The sequence below is a fragment of the Nomascus leucogenys genome, chromosome 22a (genome assembly GCF_006542625.1).
Source record: "Nomascus leucogenys isolate Asia chromosome 22a, Asia_NLE_v1, whole genome shotgun sequence".
In the NCBI taxonomy this organism is placed as follows: domain Eukaryota; kingdom Metazoa; phylum Chordata; class Mammalia; order Primates; family Hylobatidae; genus Nomascus; species Nomascus leucogenys.
The window spans coordinates 116,733,653-116,754,386 of record NC_044402.1 but is presented as its reverse complement, the minus strand read 5'-3'; the positions used below and the strand labels follow the sequence as shown (position 1 = coordinate 116,754,386).

The 20,734-nt window shown below is 39.9% G+C and overlaps 1 protein-coding gene across 1 annotated transcript in view; it reads right to left on the bottom strand.

Annotated features, from left to right (window-relative positions):
- The window catches only part of XRCC5 (X-ray repair cross complementing 5), a 97,337-nt gene that overhangs the window by 34,304 nt on the left and 42,299 nt on the right, over nucleotides 1–20,734 (bottom strand). Inside the window, exons 15-16 of the mRNA XM_003254047.3 lie at nucleotides 11,609–11,702; nucleotides 9,709–9,778 (exon numbers count right to left, since the gene is read on the bottom strand). Coding sequence (XP_003254095.1) covers nucleotides 9,709–9,778; nucleotides 11,609–11,702 — 164 coding nt within the window. The remainder of the gene's footprint in view (nucleotides 1–9,708; nucleotides 9,779–11,608; nucleotides 11,703–20,734) is intronic.

Below are 20,734 nucleotides of genomic sequence, written 5' to 3'. Positions count from 1 at the left end.
GCAATTTATCTAAGAGACCTGTAGAGATTTACCACAGACACAAGAGAGAAACTAGATGTTTCTATCACAGAATAAGTATGAAAACTTAGCATATCTTACTCTCAATGCCCCAAGAAAACACTATTGGATTCCAAGAGCAAGGGAATTGTAAAAAAGTAGGTTTTATATGAGCAATGGCTCCTGACTTCAAATGGCTACCATGAAATACAGTAATTATCCTGAGTGTTATGGCTGAGCCTCATTACCACTGAGAGACACGAACAGATAACTACAGATTTCAGTAACTTAATCTGACAGAGGAAAACGAAAATGGGCCTTTAACTATAACTATTAACTGAAGATTTTTCTGCAACTGTCCATAAGGAACCTCTAAAAACAAGTTAAATTTTCTCCCATTTCCAAAGACATCTAAGCTGGTAATATTCTCCAGCCCTGTTGAAACTGTTCTATAAAGGAATTAAACTCCCTTCCCTTTTCTGGCCAAAGAAGCAAGCATGACATTTTTCTAGGTTTTATGTAGACACGCATGGATCTGACAGGCTAACTGTACCAAATTACACTTGCCACTTCTTTCTGTGTCAGCATATTTTTTGCCTTGGGCATGCAATTTGAAAGGGGAGGACTCAAACACTTTTATTACATTTAAGCGGAACTCCTAGCTGTTTCTTGGCTCCTCTTAACACATTTCAGTTGATTAGTGACTATTTTAACAAAAGCCTAATATCCTTTCCTAAATATCTTAATTGGTTAAGAGCGTCTGTTGTTTGCCACCAGCAGTCACTTTAAGTCATTGATTAATGCAGTTTGCACATCAGCACAATCTGAAACCAGTTTCCTTTTTCAACCAGCTGGGCTTAAGGAGCAATCTTGAAGACAGCCCAATTCAAGGAGAACCAAGTACAATACCCTACATGACAATGATCTACCATGGAAGGAAGAACTGCAGAATTTATAGGAGGTGGAAACAAAGAACCAAATTGCCATGAGTAAATCCTTGAACTGCTCTCTGCCTCACAAATCATACTCATTAGCACTTACTGCAAGGGTGAATTCTAACAAGCTGCAGGCCCTTTCTCCTAAGCACCCAAGAGTTCTGCGTTTCCATCAGAACCAATTGTGAGCACCTGCCTTGTTGCACTGATGGCCCAAGTCATTGATGCAAGCTGAAATGATATGGTTTGGATTTTTGTCCCGCCCAAATCTCATATCAAATTAGAGAAGCCTGGTAGGAGGTGAATGAATCACGGCAGAGGACTTGCCCTTTGCTGTTCTTGTGACAGTGAGTTCTTTTGATATCTCATGGTTTAAAAGTCTCTCTCTCCATAAAAGATTGGTATCAGGAGTGATTTAGTATATTAAATAAAGGCTTGAATGAACTCTGGGCTCATCTAGTTCTGATGCTGAGAAAGCCTTCATGAATTCCACATTTTCAGCCAGATGGAAAATTATTCTTTCCATTTTTAATATAAAAAGAAAAATTACTCAGCACATTTAAGGGAAGCAACTTTCCTATGTAGCATGAGAAAACAAAACACTGGGAGAAAACGGGAACACTGTCATATATTTCATAAAGACTTTAAAAAACTCTCAGGAAGAAATTCAGGTGCTCACTGAGAAATGTAAACTAAAAATCCTAAGCTCCCCACTGACGAAATGGACCCCCTCTTGACAAATGGGACCCCAGAAAACCTTAACTGAGTTTTTGGTCATGACATGACAAGGGGTCAAGTGCACCTTTTTTTTTTTGAGACACAGTCTTGCTCTGTCGCCAGGCTGGAGTGCAGTGGCACGATCTCAGCTCAATGCAACCTCCGCCTCCAGGGTTCAAGCAATTCTCCTGCCTCAGCCTCCCAAGTAGCTGAGACTACAGATGCGCACCACCACGCCCAGCTAATTTTTTTATTTTTATTTCTTAGTTTCACCATGTTGGCCAGGATAGTCTCAATCTCCTGACCTCGTGATCCGCCCACCTCAGCCTCCCAAAGTGCCGGGATTATAGCCATGAGCCACTGCGCCCGGCCAGGTGCATTTCATTATACCCGTCCTTTTCGCAGTTTAGACACAACCTTCCAGCATTAATGTTAAAATAGGTATCGTAAGACTGAGAGAACAAACTGTAGTAAACAGGACCTAAGGCCATGCCAGGCAAGGGTTAAGTCATACCCCCTAAACTTAAAGGATAAACTATGTTCTAACTGCCAAAAGGTTTTTCTTTTTCTTTAGCAGCTAAAAAAGCACTGGCCTTGGGATACACAGTATTGTTTTTAAAACAATTTGCAGTTCTACCAGATGCTGACTTACTGAACTCTGGTTCCACCAGCCATAACTACAGCTTTGATTGGACAAGAAAGTGATTTCAGTAACTTTCTCCTGATAAGAAGACCACCAACCACGGACTGGTTCTAGTGGGTTTTACAAAGATGGCACATTTGCGTGCTGTGTCCCGAAAAGACCTTTTGATGTACAGGTTCTAACTGTAATATTTAAATGTCAAGTCTTCCCTGCAAGGTGAACATGGGTATTACATAACATGAATGTTTAATACTCATGCATCAGGACCATCTTCATGAATATTCATAGCTCCTCCTGTAACCTGTTGAATATGTATGTTTAGTCAATCAGGTCAGCAATAATGCTCTTACCCCAAACCCTCCTTCACAGTGCCTGTCTCTGGGCTTTGGCTGGAGGCCATGTTTCCCAGCCTTTGAATAGACTAGGAATAGCCTTTCCCAGGCTTTCATCAAAAGTCCTATCAACAGGCACAAGGTTTCGGATACATGACCCTATAATGTTGTTTTAAAAAGTGTAGGAAAAGAAGGCATTAGGAATCAAAAGAAACAGTATGGCTAAGTAAAAAATCCAGTATTTGAAAGAGACATGTGCTTGAATTCCTATGTGATCTTTGGGGAAAATGTGTCTCCTCCAATTTTAGTTTATCTATCAGTAAAATGGGGATAATAATACTTACTGTAACTTATATGCCTAGGGTCCACTTGGCCTTGCTATTTCCACCTTGCAAGCTGTAGCCCTTTATAAGAAATAAAGCTCTCTTTTTCTAAATTTATAGATCCTGTGATTTTTTTCAGTTAACAGAATGTAACTACAGCAAACATGCTTTCATTTTTATGCTACCAGACATTTCTCTTTCTTAATGGATAGTCAGGCTACATTTTACAAGAGCTATATCCTGTAATTAGGGACACTCTGATACAGATTGACAGGAACTTATAAGGATTTTAAAAGCTGGGTAAGAATAGATGAAAAAGCCTTTTAGGAAGAGTCGCTGAAAAATGAAAATACTTAAAATGATTATGCGTGTATAATGGTCTTTAGTTTCTATGTCATGTGTTTTTTATCTTTTCTTTTCATCTTTATTTCAATGATTTCATCTAAATTATTTGGCTGCTGAGTTTCATTATATTAAGATGTAAACTTCAGGGTGGTGCTGTGCCATCCAATGAAATATACACAACCAGTAAAAAGGTTTAAGCCACAGAGGCCAAGAATTGGCTCCCTGGAATTTGATCCAGAGTCTTTCACATACTTGCAATTATCTGTGAAAAGTCATCCTAACTACTCTGGGCCTCAGTCCGCCCACATGAAAAATGAACAACACCTTAAAGGCCAATGATGCATAATTACCATGTCAGATAACACACCCTTTCAGCAAGTATTCTCCACAATTCCAAACAGACTGATTTTTGTGTTACAATGAGACCACTTGTCCTGATAAATGAGGCATAAAATAAGCCTGGATCATCCAGTTCTGAAGTTTAATAATTTAAAATGAGTCAAACAGAAAATCAGTGAAAAACAAGTGAGATATTTAATAAAAATACAAAGTACAGACTAAACCTCTAGAATCCTTAATCATGAATTTTCTCATGATTAGATGTATCAATGCTATTTGGAGAAAGGACTAAAAAAGTATGTCAAATTCTTTAAGAAAAAAAAACTTTTATAGGGCTAAAGATGTTTAAAATTTTAGTGACTGTTTGTATTTAGTATCTTTCCTTTAAGATGCTCAAGGTATTTGAAAGAGCTTATTTTTCTTAAATTTACCAGCGCTGTGTAGAAAAATGCCACATTTTTATGTGCTTATCTGGGCAGAGTATAATTGATTATATAATCTATAGCCAAGATTACATAAATCACGATCAATTAAAAAAAATCACACACACACACACCCACAAACCCACACACACGAGAGAGATTTCTGCTAGATCACAATTCTCAAAGGTTCACTGTTTAGGGCGTGACTCCTGGCAGAAAATCACATAACGCATGTAAGTAAACAGCTATGCAAATGGGATAGTGCTAGACCATGCAAAAACACTGAAAACTGTTTGGCTTTGATGAATATCATATTATTACTAATTGTACCATATTCTATCTAGTGCTGAAATTGCTTGGAAAAGTGAATTTTAGGAAATATCTTTTAAAAATGAAAGGATGTTTCTGGTAAGTGAGATTAAAGAAGGTTGAAGAACAAAGGCATAAAGACTCTAGGATGAGACGTAATCCAAACAAAGTGAAAGGGAAAAAAAACATGAAGTGATCACCTTCTAATCAAATGGACAAGTACATATTACTGCTCTCTTGTACGTGAGTCAAATGTTAAGGCTGTTTGGGGTCTGTATTACTTCTACTTAAGTCTTCTCTTGACAGACTTTTTTTAAACCAGTCAGGCTCATGTGAATTCAATTTGGTAACATGGAGCTCTGCCACCCTGTCACTACACACAAGCCTAATACAGAACCTACAATCTCAGTGGCAAAAACAAGGTCCCTGAAAGAATCATCTCATTATAAAGTTAAGTTACCTTCCATCCTTTTATCTGTCCCCATATATCCATCCTTTCTGGCTCTTAAGGTCCTCACAAAACCTGTTTCTGACACACCAAGAACATTCAAGCTATTTTACATTATCTCCCATACTCAGTGGGAATTTATAAATTCAGACATAATCGCACAGGAATTGTCCGGAGGAAAGAAGTAATGTGGCTTTTCCTTCTTGAACCTGCTGTCTATCTTTTGACATTTTATTATTTTATTTTATTTTAGCATTCTTCTTAAGTTGGGAAAGGGCAAGGAGCTGAAAATCATGGCATTCCTCCTTAGCAACTCTGTTGATGAGCTGGGTGGAAGATGTCCAAACAAGTGGATAAACTCAATGTAAAGAGCCTCTGGAGACTCTCTGAACCCCACAACGACAGATAACAAATCCCAGATGATGGCAATGATGTGCTTATGAATACTGTATGTAGGGAAACAACCCTACTTTCACAACTGATAGATGATTATTATATATACAGTTGTGGTCAAAATTTTTTCTGAGCTGCGCTTGGTGGCTCACACCTGTAATCTCAGCACTTTGGGAGGCCAAGGCAGGCAGATCGCTTGAGCTCAGGAGTTCAGGACCAGCCTGGGTAACATGGAGAAACCTCATCTCTACAAAAACTACAAAAATTAGCCTGGTGTGGTAGTGTGCACCTATAGCTCCAGGTACTTGTGGGGGGCAGAGGTGGTAGAATCACTTGAGCCCAGGAGGTAGAAGCTGCGGTGAGCTGTGATCACGCGACTGCACTCTGGTCTGGGCGACAGAGTGAGACCCTTTCACAAAAAAGGAAAAGAGAAAAAAAATTGTTTTCTATTCTAACTCTGTGGTGATAGAATGGTGATGGGTAGGGAGAACAGAGGAAAGGGACTGGGAAAAGGGCAGCCAGAAAGAACATGCTTCCTGGGGTTCAGGGCATTGGTTATCTCCTCTCTGCCAGTAAGCTTAGAACAAGATACATCCCTCACACTGAAAACCAGAAGTTAAGAAAAGTGTAGCTGCCTACTATATATAGACTGCTGATGTTGGGGAGAGAATCACAAGACTCTCAGTTTGATTATGCTACTATTAGGCCTGAGAAAAAGTAACTACGCCCATATTTTAATTTATGATGATAGGTAAAACAGCCAAGTTCTACCTAAGCGTCAAACAATCTTACCAACTATCTATCGCTGATCGCCCTTTTGACAACTGAATTTTAAAAAATAAATTTACTGGAGAAAAGGGGAAGGGATTCCTGTCTCCCCACTCCGGACGGAAATTTCTCTAAAAGAAGACCACTACTAGGGAGGGAGAACTCTTTGGGCCTGCAAGAGAAGTGAGTCTTGGCTTATAAAGGGCCTTAGTAAAAAGATGCCCTGGTGGAAAAACAAACAAACAAGATGCCCAAAACAAAGAACAGGACATCAATTCTGGAGCTGGCACCAAGAACAGCAGAAGGGACAAAAGGGAAGCCAAGTTAAAACCATGAGGAGAACTAGTTGCTAATAAGCAATCCATTTTCTGAAAGCTCTGTGGAGATTCTGATTTTGTGACATCACTAGAGGGCTCTGATTTACCAAGTCTTAGACGGAGGTCAAAGGGACATCTTTTGTCAAAATGCTAGCAACATGCTGGGTCTCAAAGTCAAATTCAATATAAAAGGACAGTCTATTCACCAAAATTCCTATCAGTAGGTACAAGGTTTCAGATACATGACCTTAAAATGTTTTAAAAAGCATAGGAAAGGAAGGCACTAGGAAACAAAAGAAACAATATGGCTAAGTAAAAAACCCAGTATTTGAAAGAAACGTGTGTTTGAATTCCTATGTGATCTTTGGGAAAATGCATCTCCTCCAATTTTACAGTTTATCCATCAGTAAAATGGAGATAATAATACTAATTGTAACTTACATGCTATCTAGGGTCCACTTGCCCTTGCTATTTTCACAAGACTGCTCTGAATCCCCAATCCCATGGCCAGGGGTAAGACATATTTTCCTAAGATGTGAGCAGATTCTCAGGAACTGACTCTCTCCTGGTCTTTTCAGACTCTGGCCTCCTGTGTGCTCAGGTGCTTTCTCTACTCTGCATGAAATGATGCCAGACACCAAACTGCCAGTTTCCCCAAATACAGCACTTAAACCTGGCATTTCCAGAGTTTTACTGACACTGAGTAATTTGTGGTCACGAGTTTGAAACGTATCGTAGAAGGCCGTGACTGTGCGTAAATTCACCCACTTTGTCTCCCTGCCTCTTCCCTCTTCTTCTAAGCTCCTCCTCTCCTAAACTAGCTCCAGTTTTTCTACTTCTATGAAGCTGAGGAGCTTCCTTTCCTCTGAAGCCTCTGGACTAGCCAACCAAGTCTGGGGATGGAGACTCATTCGCTACCCTAAGCACTTATCAAAGTTATTTTCCCAAGTAAAGCAATCCTCTCAAAAAATTCTGGCAAAAGCTGTTAAAGCTCTAACATTTTCTTCATTTCTTCACAAGATTTTGCAGAACTGCTAATGCAGGTAACTAAATTAACATAAAAGTGCTAGCACAATGCCTTGAACACAGTAAATATGAAACCGCTAGTGGCTACCATATAATGGTGATGACAGCTAGATTCAGTCCCTGAAAAGACCATGCCTACACCAACCACAGAGTCCAATCACTTCCAAATGGGGGACCTTGGACTTTGACTGGCTGAGGTAATTGACGACATACAATTGAAAGCTAGGAAAGTCTCAATTTTCCTTCAAAAACACAATGGTCTTGATAGACAAGAGTTCATTGACTTGTCATAGTAGCATCTCTGCCACTTTCCAAACACCCTATAACAATATACAGCTGAACGGACAACAGGTATAATACTGTGAAAGTGTCTTGATCACTCCAATACATTAGAGAGAAATTCTGAAGTACTGTTTTCACCAATCCTAGAAAACTGTCACTTAGAACTTCAGATCTCCTTCTATTTACTGAGGTTTTGTTTTGTGTTAAAACTCAAAGTTTTTCTCCTATATGGCAACTTTTAGCAGAACAAAAAGCTCTTCTTCCATCTCAAAACCAAAAACATATACACCCCACTTAAGAGACTGCAGATTACTATGAAAACAAAGCTGTTCTTCCTCTGGAGATTCTCATGGGTCTGGCCTTTGGCATTCCTGCTGACAGGATTTAGCCTGGTAGACTGTAAGCTCTCTCTGAGGCTCAGCTGCTCATGCTTGCTCTGGACAACAGCACAGTAGATCTGGGGATCTTGCCAGGATTCCTAGACTCTTAAGTAGTAAGGTGCATTAGACTTACTGCAGGCAGTAGTGCTTCTAGGCATTTAACTCTCATTTTTGGGCCATGAGCCACCGTGGCTCGTGGTAATCCCAGCACTTTGGGAGACCAAGGTGGCCGGATCACTTGAGGTCAAGAGTTCGAGACCAGCCTGGCCAACATAACGAAACCCGTCTCTGCTAAAAATACAAAAATTAGCTGAGTGTGGGGGTTAGCACGTGTAGTTCCAGCTACTCGGGAGGCTGAGGCATGAGAATTGCTTGAACCCAGGGTGAAGGCTGCAGTAAGCCGAGATCTCACCACTGCACTCCAGCCTGGGCAACAGAGCAAGACTCTGTCTCCCCAAAAAAAAGAAAAAGAAAAAAAGTAATTTTTGGCCAGGCATGGTGACTTACACATGTAATCTCAGAGATTTGGGAGGCCGAAGTGGGAGGATCACTTGAGACCAGAGGTCCAACGTTACAGTGAGCTATGATCCTGCCACTGCACTCCAGCCTGGGCGACAGAGCGAGACCCTGTCACTAAAAAAAAAAAAGTCATTCCCCTGCCCCCGGCAGGATGTTGGAAGAAAAAGTTCTATACACACATGAACAAACATAAACACTCATATACGTAGAAGTCAGCTCGCAGCAGACAGGCCAGACTTGGACCAGCAATAATGAATATAATAGTTCATACATAAACCTGCAGGATTAACAACTGCCAGTTGCCACCATTGAAAAGGTAAATGAACAGAAACCTGAATGCAATCAAGTGAATGAATGTTAGTCCCAGGCCCTCTGTGCATCCCTGAAAGCTATTTTTATGTTAGCCACAGCCTAAATGAGATTCTAGGTACTATCTGATAAGGAAAAGTGAACATGTAGCCATTTTGAGAAGGATTAAATTTAGGGGCAGCATCAAGGTCTTTCTGGGTCTAAATGGGCCACAAATTCTTAGGACTGGAACAAGAATTATGTGTCTCTGAAAATAGGAAGATGTGGCCGGGCACGGTGGCTCACACCTGTTATCCCAGCACTTTGGGAGGCTGAAGCTGGCAGATCACCTGAGGTCAGGAGTTCAAGACCAGCCTGACCAACATGGAGAAACCCCGTCTACACAAAATTAGCCGGGCATAGTGGCACATGCCTGTAATCCCAAACACTCGGGAGGCTGAGGTAGGAGAATCGCTTGAACTCGGGAGGCGGAGGTTGTGGTGTGCCGAGATCACACCATTGCACTCCAGCCTGGGCAACAAGACAGAAACTCCATCTCAAAAAAAAAGAAAAAAAAGGAAGAAAATAAAATAGGAAGATGTGACATAAAAGTGTTTTATTTATAGCTCATGACAAAATCCTAAAAAACTTCAATGAAGTGGAGCTATAAGCGCCAAGGTGTTGGCCCAAAGTTTTTCTGTAGAGACCTACAAATTAGTTCCTTTTGGGAAAATCTGTGCTGAGTTCACTTTCATGTGCTCATAATGTTGCCTCAGTGAGCTCCCTAACAAGGGACAACCACAAAGATCCGCCAGTAAAGAAAAATGCTAAAGTGTTACAACAAAAGGCTACAGTTCTTAATCTAGACTTTAAATCAGTTAGCTTAACTAAACAGCTTCTCTTAAATGCAAAGTCAACCACTCACCTTCCTCAAAGCTGGCCTTCTTCTGTTTCACTAGAACACGGAAGTTTTCAGCAGGATTCACACTTCCAACCTAGAATATACCAACAGACGATAAACCTACAGGTTATTTCTCTTTTTAGCAGCACCCCAGGCAATATAAGATGGCTTAATGTAGTAAGTGTGCTCTTATAAAATAAAACCAAACACAAAGAGAAGGCCTTTTCTATTCATTTTCATTTCCAGGGCTCTGTGAAAGGCCGGCAGATTTCAGTGGTCCAAGAGCTGCCCTCTGTGCTTTCACTCACCTTGCTTTATGAAAGCTGATTTCTTTCCAGAGGGGTCAGAAAAGTATTACAACTCAAGCCACCAGCCAGACCAGCTGGAAGGCTTTGTGTAGCACAGATTGCCTGTATATCCTGTCACCCAACCAATTAGAAAGCGGAGGATTCTGCAGTGTGGGGTCAGTTTCGAATATACTTGCCCCACTAAGATAACATGAGAAATACAGCTTAATGCCTGATTCACCGAAGTGCCCATTAGTGGGACTGCTGCTGACCCTTTGGCACTGAAGTTTTGGTAGAATATACAAAGCATACCCAGGTTGAACACGTCCTCAGAAAGTAAAAGCAGATTATGGACAAAGATGTACTGCAGTGCTGGGTGAGGAAGTTTGAAAGACGAAACTCTGCCATATTATATGGAACTTTCTGATTATACCTATGTTTTTAATCTGCTGGCGCCAACCCTCACAGGGCCTAAGAACCACTCAGCTCATAAGAAAGAAAACAATGGGTTCCAAAATATACTAAAGCTTCCAGTTTGCTTGGATATAGGAAGCAGAAAAGCTCTCAGAACAAGATCATGACTTTTTCCTTTACTATTATATATAAAACATCTAAATGAAATCGAAATCATTTTTCACACATTCAGTTTTTCTGAGTTTCTGTTTGAGGTGAGAATAAAGGCATGCCCTTTATTCCCTGACTATCCTTCCTAGTATATTTTGTTAAAAAGTTATCAGCCAATTTTTAAGATCTGTTGATTCACACTAATGCTGCTTAAAAGAAGGCACTATTTGGCTGGGTGCAGTGACTCATGACTATAATCCCAGTGCTTCGGGAGGCTGAAGTGGGCGGATTGCTTGAGCCCAGGAGTAACATACTGAGACCCCACCTCTATGAAAAATAGCCAGGTGTGGTGGCATGTGCCCTTAGTCCTAGCTACACAGGAGGCTGAGGCAGGAGGGCCACTTGAGCCCAGGATTTCAAGGCTGCAGTGAGCTAAAATCACACTACTGTACTCCAGCCTGGGTGACAGTGACAACCTATCTCTAAAATTAAATAAAATATTCTTCCTCCTGGCTGACCAAGATATAAAAATAAATAAATAAATAAATAAATAAATAAATAAATAAAATAAGGTAGTATTTTCAAGTTCCAAAAAATTTCTCATTAAATAAAAATCTCATGTATCAAAGGATACTTACTTGGGGAAATCCTAAACTTGTGAATCCTGTTCTAAAGTTGCATGTTAGAAAATAGGAAAGTTATACTAACTTAAATTGTATGTACTTGAAGATTAAGGTTCGTTATCACTAACCCCCATTTATCCTATCATTTTGACTAACTGAAAAGCTGCAAAATAATGCCAACAGCAAAATCTCGACACTGAGATGTTCCACGTTCTATAAAGAGCTCTATATACCTTATGTCATATAGATAATTCTGTAGGCAATTGATGATAATAATTACTTAGAGAAGTATGGAATGGGTCTTTATGGCTTCTACAGAGCAAGGACCAGAGAAAGTGATCGTGATCTTACTTGAAAGTGATAAGAACGGACTAACAAAAATTGATGCACTCTCCCTCAAGCCCCAACCTTCCTGCAAAGGGGGAAGCACACTTGAAAAGCTTAGCTTACAGAAGTGACGCTGCCTTCAGCCAGACTGGAGACGCTGAAGTGGGCTCCCCCTTGCTCAGTCTTTAATTTTTTAGCGGTAGGTCCATCTTCATGGCTAGAAAAGAAAAAAAAAAAAAAAACTTCTCTTAAAACAGAACAAACAATACAAAACCAGATTGCTATTGTGAAACTTATTTTCCAAGCACCAAAAAAAGAAGAAGAAAAGAAAAATAATGAAGAAGAAGAAGAAAAGAAAAACAATAGCTACATGTAGTCCTTCTACAAACAAGCTGCCTCCCTTTCCCAGCCACCGGGCTCCTAAGGGCCTAACTTGAGGCAGCCCTGGCTTTGTTTCACAGCAGTATGAGAATCAGAATTAAGCAATCACATCATAAGGTCCTTGGAAAAGATGAAACTGCAAGCACAGATAATGGAAATTTAACATTTAAGTAAGAAATCCATTTACTCTTCAGATACTATTTTCTAGTTCCTGTCTCAGAATTGACAGCTATTAGCTTTCCATGTACACAGAAGACCTTTGTGTCTAACAACCCATTTTCTCCATCATGTATGTTAGAGCTTTTTTTATAAGCTTCTGTTTACAACTGTCAAAACTTACTAGACAATCCTTAATTAACTATGCAAGAGCTTTCCCTCTTAAAGAAGTCGTAAACTATAAAAAAAAACACTTCCCCAAAAACTTTTAATTTGTTCTTTTATAAACCTAATTCTGTTTTGTGCAATATGCTAACTGTCCAGTAGCATCTGTGTGCTAAGGAGAAGTATATCAAACATCTTGCCTCAAGTAACATGCTGGCTTTAACAGCCTATCTTAAAGTCAAGAGGAGGTCAAGTTAATTGCAAAAGAGAAGAAAATCAAATCCAAAGACTCTGCCTGTAATCTCCCTTAAGCTGCTGAACATAAAGAAATGAAGATTTTTTTCTCCCAGAGAGAAATGCAATCTAGGGCAAAAGCAGCCATCAGAAATGGCTAAATGATAAGAGAAATTAGTAACCAAGATCTAGAAATTTTAAAAATTCATTTAACAAATAAAAATTGTATATATTATCACGTACAAAATGTTTTAAAATATGCATTTATTGTGAAATAGCTAAATTAAGCTAATTATCATATGCATTATTTCATTTGCTTATTTTATTATGAGAACAGTTAAAATTTCTCAGCAATTTTCAAGACTAGTATTTCTAAATGTGTTGTTTTTTTGCTCAAAGCCTCAACCTTCAGACAATGAGGCTTGAAAATGAAGTTATTTTAAAAATGAAGCAAAAATAAATTTTAAAAATCAAGTGAAGCAAAGAGAAAATAAAACATACATGGGCTTCCTCAATTTCAATAATGAATTTCCTCTTAGAGGTAGGTAAAAGAACTAAAGTAATCATCACAGCCATACATCCATGAATTAAAACTTGCACTATTTGGCATCTTTCCCATTCACAACTAAACGTTTTCCCTTTGAGAAGTAGACAAGAGCGAAGTAGAAGACAGAAGGGTGGGAACCAGGAAACATTACAAGGGATAAGTCACCCAGAATTCTTTTCTTGCAAATAGAATAAAAAATAAACACAAAGCCTTCATGGAAAAATGGAAGAAAAAAAGCAGAAATCCAAGGTAGCATGAAATTCCATTAGAAGTTGAGTCTGTTTTAAAAAAAAAGGTCAGGGCCAGTCATTTCAATTAACCTTTGCCAGTTCTTCCCAAGAGACAAGCCAACAACATTAAACTACCGAAGAGTTGGGGTCAAAAGACCTGGATTCTAGTCTCAATTTTGCCGCTGACTAGCCCTGGAATCTTACACCTTCTTGAAGGCGTTCACTGTGTACTAATTTTTATCTATCTAGAGTTTAGAGTCTAGTAAGCTACAAACCTCTCTGAGCTTCAGTCTGCTCCTTAGGAAAGCACTATGATGAAAACTACCATCAGTATATCAACTATTCTCTTCCACAAATACAGATTCACTTATATAGTAGTATTAAGAAGGATTACACATAAAAAGCTAAGTTACGGGGGAATATGAAGTTGAATCACATGAAGAATTTCTTCAACCCTCCAAAATGAGGTTCCAGAGAAAGAAGGGTAAACAGATATATACACAATTTTCCCATACCAGGCAAGTAAAAGTAGCCCCAGTCATATGTAGAACATAGTAAAATTTAGTATGGTTAATATTCTCCAGGCCAAATCATTTAACAGCATTATTAGGAATTTTTCATATACTAAATTCATAATCTCTATGTGAAGTGGGAAAGAGTAACGACTCTCTTCCCTAAATTATCTATGAAGGCGCCAAGCTCTAGAAAGTAGAAATTTATACACACAAGATCACAGTAGACATATAAATGTCAGCAGTTGGTCCATTTGGATGATGAGACCATGGGTAATTTGTTCTTTCTCCTTTCTTATTTTCTTTCACAAACATGTATGAATTTTGCAATTCACTTATTTAGCCTACTATTTACTGAATATGTATTATATAGCAGCAGTCACTAAGCTAGACTCTAAACTCTCAATATACAAAAATTAATATACCATCAACACCTTCAGCCAAATAAAAATTTAAGTATACATATAGACAATTAACAAAATACTGTGATAGGCAGCCTATCTCTTTCAGAGGATAGAAAATAGTTGCACTGGCCGGGCGCGGTGGCTCATGCCTGTAATCCCAGCACTTTGGGAGGCTGAGGCAGGCAGATCACGAGGTCAGGAGATCGAGATCATCCTGGCTAATACGGTGAAACCCCATCTCTACTAAAAGTACAAAAAATTAGCCGGGCATGGTGGCGGGCGCCTGTAGTCCCAGCTACTCGGGAGGCTGAGGCAGGAAAATGGCGTGAACCTGGGAGGCAGAGCTTGCAGTGAGTCAAGATCGTGCCACTGCACTCCAGCCTGGGTGACAGAGAGACACTGCATCTCAAAAAAAAAAAAAAAAAAAAAAAGGGAAATAGTTGTATTGGGCTAAAGCATAAGGTGCAAGCTGAGAAGTAGTGAGATGGAGCTAGAAAATACATTAATTAGGAGTATTAAAAAACGTGAGGAAAGAAAATGGTTTTCTCCAGGCAGTGCGCGTGCTGTCTGTCCTCAGTCTTGTGGCTTTGTTGCTGGGCACACTGCTCTCGGCTGATCCCTGCTGAACTGTGGGGACGGTCGCCTGGGCAGGATCCTTTACGACCCCTTCTCTGTTCCTCTGTCATCACGGGGAATAAATCTCTCAAAACTCTCCCCAGAAAGGCGAAAAGATATTCAAAAGCCCTTCTTCCATTTTCCTTCCAGTGGGCACCAAGCCCAGCATTTGCGGCACCCCCTGCTGGCAGTCTGGCCAGGTGTCTGTTACCTTGAAAAATGGCTACTGGACAGGATTGTGTGGTTACTCTCATGGACATAGACTGTTTTTTTGTTCAAATGGAGCAGCAGCAAAATCCTCATTTGAGGAATAAATCTTGTGCAGCTGTACAGTACAAATCATGGAAGGGTGGTAGAATAATTGCAGTGAGTTATGAAGCTCGTGCATTTGGGGTCACTATATGTAGGCAGATGATGCAAAGAAGTTAAGTCCAGGTCTTCTACTGGCACAAGTTCGTGAGTACCATGGGAAAGCTAACCTCACCAAGTACCGGGAAGCCAGTGTTGAAGTGATGGAGGAAGTCTTGTTTTGCTGTGATTGAATGCGTCAGCATCGATGAGACTTAAGTAGATCTGACCAGTGCTGTACGAGAGAGATTGCAAAAGCTACAAGGTCAGCCTATCTCAGCAGACTTGCTGCCAAGCACTTAAATTGAAGGGTTGCCCGAAGACCCCACAACAGCATAAGAGACTGTTTCAGAAAGGTACCTCCGCAGCATCATATTGCTTCTGCTTCCTGCCTTTGGAACCTGCTTTGCTTGGTCATGCTGATTCTCCTTGGAATAACTGAAAGGAAACTTAATCTATGGCCTCAATGAATCACAAGGACTCAATGGAAGGATATATAAATGTTCTTATCTTTCCAGGTATATGGATGTTGAGAAGCTGTGAAATCTGTCTGAAAGTATATTTTTCTTTAGATATAACTAGGGCAGGTTAGTGTTATCAACACAAGGCAGAAGGTTGACTGAGCACTTTGTCATTGGTAGCTTAATTTATATCATTGTAACTTAGTGTCCTGGCTTCTTCATCTACAAGAAGGGTAAGCTTTTTAAAGGGGGACCTCAGATATAGGGAATTCAGTCATTTAAAATTTCTAATGACTTCTTAGCACATTATCAAATATGGGCTGTGCAAGGCCCTTCTCATTGTATTTTAGTACCTTTCCCCTTCATAGTTATTTTCCCACTCCCTCTGCACCCCACTTACCCTCTTGTACCCACCAATATATCAGATACATCTTAGATGTGTATATATTTTTATTAAGTTATACAGTACTCCTTTGTGTATGTGCTTTTTAAGTACAAGATGATATAGGCTATTATAGATCTCATTCTTTTTCTTAATTTTCCTTCAATGGTGACCTTAGACATCTGTCCATGTGGCTGTTACTTGCAGCATAATCCATGATATGGATCTACCATGTTTACAGACCATTTTCCCCTAGTGACGAGTTCGCTGGTTGCTTCTGATGTCCTACTGTAACAGTTTACATTCCCCCTTAGCAGTACACAGAAGTTCTTGTTTCTCCCATATTCTCACCAACTGGTATCATCTAATGTTTAAAAATATTTGCCAATATGTTTGTTTTGCTTTTACATTTCTCTGATTACTAATTGAGATTGAAGATCTCTTCATACACTTGTAAGCCAGCTGAGTTTCTGTTCCTGTGATTTGCTTATTTATAATCTGTGCCCATTTTTCCATGGAAAAACTGAAAAATTATTTTTTGATTTGCCAAGAGGTCCTTGTATATCCTAATTATTAGTTCCTTGTCTTTTTTTTTTTTTTTGAGATGGGAGTTTCACTATGTTGCCCAAGCTGGAGTGCAGTGGCTGTTCACAGGTGTAATAATGGCTCACTGCTGCCTTGAACCCTGGGCTCAAATGATCCTCCTGCCTCAGCCTCCAGAGTAGCTGGGACTACAGGTGTGTGCCATCATGCCTAGCTAATTTTTATATTTTTTGTAGAGATGAGGTCTCACTATGTTGCCCAGGCTTTTATACATTTTTTTATTTTCTACTTGGTTACTGATGTGTTGTGAAATGATAAATGGTTTTTTAATAATTTCATTTTTGTTTACTTTTAAAAAAAGAAAATGGTTTTCTCTAGATAGTTGGATTATGAATAGATGCCTCTTTTCTTTCTGCTTATCTGGATTCTCTCATTTGTGTAAAAGAGTTTGACCTTATGCTGAGGATAATGGGAGGCCATTAGAGCAAGGGTTTTTTAATTGGGGGTCCAAAGATGACATCAAGGAATCTGTGAACTACCAGAAATTATATCCAAACTTCAAAACTTAGTATGTTAAAGCATTTTTCTGGGAAGACGGTTCATAGATTTTGTATCAAGTGAGTCCACTGCACTCTGTCTTTCACACATGATTAAGAATCATTACTTTTAAGAATTTTAAGCAAGACAGTGATGGGATCAGATTTGTTTTTTAAACTCACTCAGGTAGCAGCATGAATTGGAAAGGGGTAAGACAAACTAGGGAAATTAGTGAAGAGGTTATCTCAGTGAGACAGGCTAAAATGAGAAGGCCTACATAAAAGCAGTGGGTGATGCTATTAAGAGCTTACATTTCTTTTTAATGCTTACCATGTGCTAGTCACTATGTTAGGCACATTTAAATTATCTCAGTTAAACTTTCCAACAACCCTATGAGTTAGCTATTATCAGCATCGTTTTACAGATGAGCAAACCAAGCCTCAAGAAAGTTCGATCCCTTGTTTAAAGCACACAGTAAGGGGAAAGAACTAATCCTGTACTCACCCATTCTCCTATCCAACCTCCTGGAAGGCAGGCATTTGTTATTGCCACTTGACATTGAGCAACTTGCCAATTTCAACTGCTTTTAAGGGGAAATGCTTGAGTTTAGCTCCAAATTCGACCCCAAAATCAATGCCATTAGCCACCAGACTAACCTTAAGTGAAAGGGTTAGATTTGAGGTAAATGTAATACAACTTGGTAAACCAATTACATATAGAATGTAAAAGAAAAGGAAGACTCCCAAGAAATTAGGTGTCATTCACTGAAATAGAGAATAATAGCATGAAGAGGGGATGGAAAGGAGCAGGAAGAAGAAAGCAGATAACAAAGCCATTTCTGGCATACTGAACTTGAGGGGCCTACAGGCACCTAAGCTATTTAGTGGATGGGATAGAAATCTGAGCTGAAGATGGATATTTAGTAGTTTTTGAGGCTCTGAAATAAAAAAGAGGTCTCGGGACATGCATTGCTAAGGCAAAGTGGCATTACAGTTTGAAGTACAAGCTCTGGAGTCAGACTGCCTACACTTAAATCCTTACTCCAACACTTACCAACTACAATCTTGGGCAAGTTTCTCATCTTCTCTAATCCTGAGTGTCCTGAGCTTTAAGTTGGGGGTCAACAGAAGAATCTACTTCATAGGATGGCAACGTGGGTCCAAACAGATAATGTGTGTAAAGCACTTAGCATCATGTAAAGCACTTAACATATTAAGTTTTGAAGCCTGAATATAATTTCAGGTAGTTCACAGATTCCTTGATATCATCTTTGGAACCCTGATTAAAAACCCTTGCTTTAATGGCCTCCCATTATCTTCAGCATAAGGTTCAATAAATGTTTGCTGTTTCTGAGGACAAATCCTACAGAATATCAACACAAAAACACACAAAAGCAGCCCCCACAGGAATCTGAGAGGGAACTGCCAAACACTGAAAAAGAAAAACTTGGAGAAGCTGAAGTTAAGACAGATACATGAGACTCAAGAAAAAAGGAATAACTGACAGTGTCAAGTGCTTCAAAGAGGTCAAGAAAGCAAAGGACCACAAAGCCGAAGTGAATTTAGCAGTTAGTGTCTTTTGGAAGATGAGTTGCAAGGATGTGGTGGGGGCAAAAGCTGGTGAGAATGAGAGCTGAGAAAGGTTGCAGAATAGACTATTCTTCCAAGAGCCTGGCTTCTGGAAGGAAAGATAATAATTAGATTAGTAATTAGTAACAGGTAGTAATTAGAGGGAAGAAGCTAGGGGGATTATTTTTTGTTAAATGAAAGAAATTTAATATGAGAGAAGAAAGGAGCTAGTGGTAGCGAGGGAGAAGCTAAAAATACAGAAAGAGAGAAGAAATTATTAGTGGCCTAAAGTACCAGATGAGGCAGAAAAAGGAATCCATCCTAGGGAACAAAGTAAGACTCTATCTCGACAAAATACAAAAAACTTAGCTACTCAGGAGGCTACTGAGGATCCTCAAGTTGGGAGATCTCTTGAGCCCAGGAGGTCTAGGCTGTACTGAGCTGTGACTGTGCCACTGCACTCCAGCCTGGGTGACAGAGAGAGACCCTGTCTCAAAAACTAAAATTTAAAAAAAAAAGAAAAATAAAGGATCCAGGGCACAGGTACAGGAATTCACTTTAGGCAGGATGAAATAAATACCCTATTTCACTGAGACAGGAAAAGAAGGGAGGTACACGCAAAAACAGGTATGTTTTGAGATAAGATGGGCCAGAAAACTGCGGAGTTCTCACCTGATATGGTTACGCTTTGTGTTCCCACCCAAATTTTTTTCTCTCTTTTTTTTTTTTAAGACAGATTCTCACTCTGTTGCCTAGGCTGGAGTGCAACGGTGTGATCTCAGCCCACTGCAAACCTCCACCTCCTAGGTTCAAGCAATTTTCATGTCTCAGCCTCCCGAGTAGCTGGATTACAGGCTTGTGCCACCACAGCCAACTAATTTTTTATTTTCTTTTTGTGGAGACAGGGTTTCACCATGTTGGCCAGGCTGGTCTGGAACTCCTGACCTCAAGTAATCCACCTGCCTTGGCCTCCCAAAGTGCTGGGATTACAGGCTTGAGCCACTGAGCCCAGCCCCAAATCTCATTTTGAATTGTAATCCCCAGGTGTTTAGGGAGAGACCGGGTGGGAAGTGACTGGATTATGGGGGCGGTTCCCTCATGCTAATCTTGTGATAGTGAGTGAATTCTCATGAGATCTGATGGTTTTATGTAAGGTAGTTTCTTCTGTGCTGATATACACTCACTCTCGCCTACTGCCACATAAGATGGACCTTTGCTTCTCCTTCGCCTTCTGCCATGATTTTAAGTTTCCCAAGGCCTCCCCAGCCATGTGGAACTGTGAGTCAATCAAACCTCTTTCCTTTATAAATTACCCAGTCTCAGGTATTTCTTTATAGCAGCACGAGAACAGACTAATACACCACCTATTGGCCTCTACTGTCATTGTCACTGCTAACATGCCAGGCACATGACTAGGATTTTTAAAATCATTTACTCTAAACACTGTGTTCTTACTATTTGCTAGGCACTTTGCCGGGTCCTAGGGATACAAGAATGAATGGCATACACCGCTCGCATTAACCCCCATGAAAACTCTATGAGACAGATATTCCTATTATCCCTATTTTACCCATGAGGAAACTGAGGCTTTGAGAGGATAAGTAACCTATGCCTAAGGCCATACTGCAGAGCAAGGGGTCTGACTCATATTGGCTGACTCTGGAGTCTGAAGTCTTAACCATTAACCAAGTGAGGATGTCTGCTGAGAGTAAGTGAGGAGGAGTCTTCGTGGACCTGAAAAGAGCAGAAAGCTTTAGACCACCTGCATAGAGATAAACAGAAATCGAGATCACGTATATATCAGCTGCACAAGCAGGATTAGACCTGAGATGTCCGAATTCTCATGCAAGTTCCCTGTCCAAGAGATGACATTTTCATTTCGAGGGTGTACAGCAACATAAAGGGAAGCAATGCTTTTATATGATGAGGGTAACATTTAGTATATTTAGGGACTACAGTGTCAAATGGTGCTCTTATCCTCTTGAAATGAAGAAATCACTTCTAACACTAGGTATTCAACAAGTCCAAGACAAATATCAGATCTTCTCAAAGGTTCGATGTTTTTATAGACAATGATACTATTATTGCTTTAGGTTTTGACTATTGCCTTCCCTCCAAATACATTCATGGGCCACAAAATGACGTTTTGGTCAATGACGAGCCACA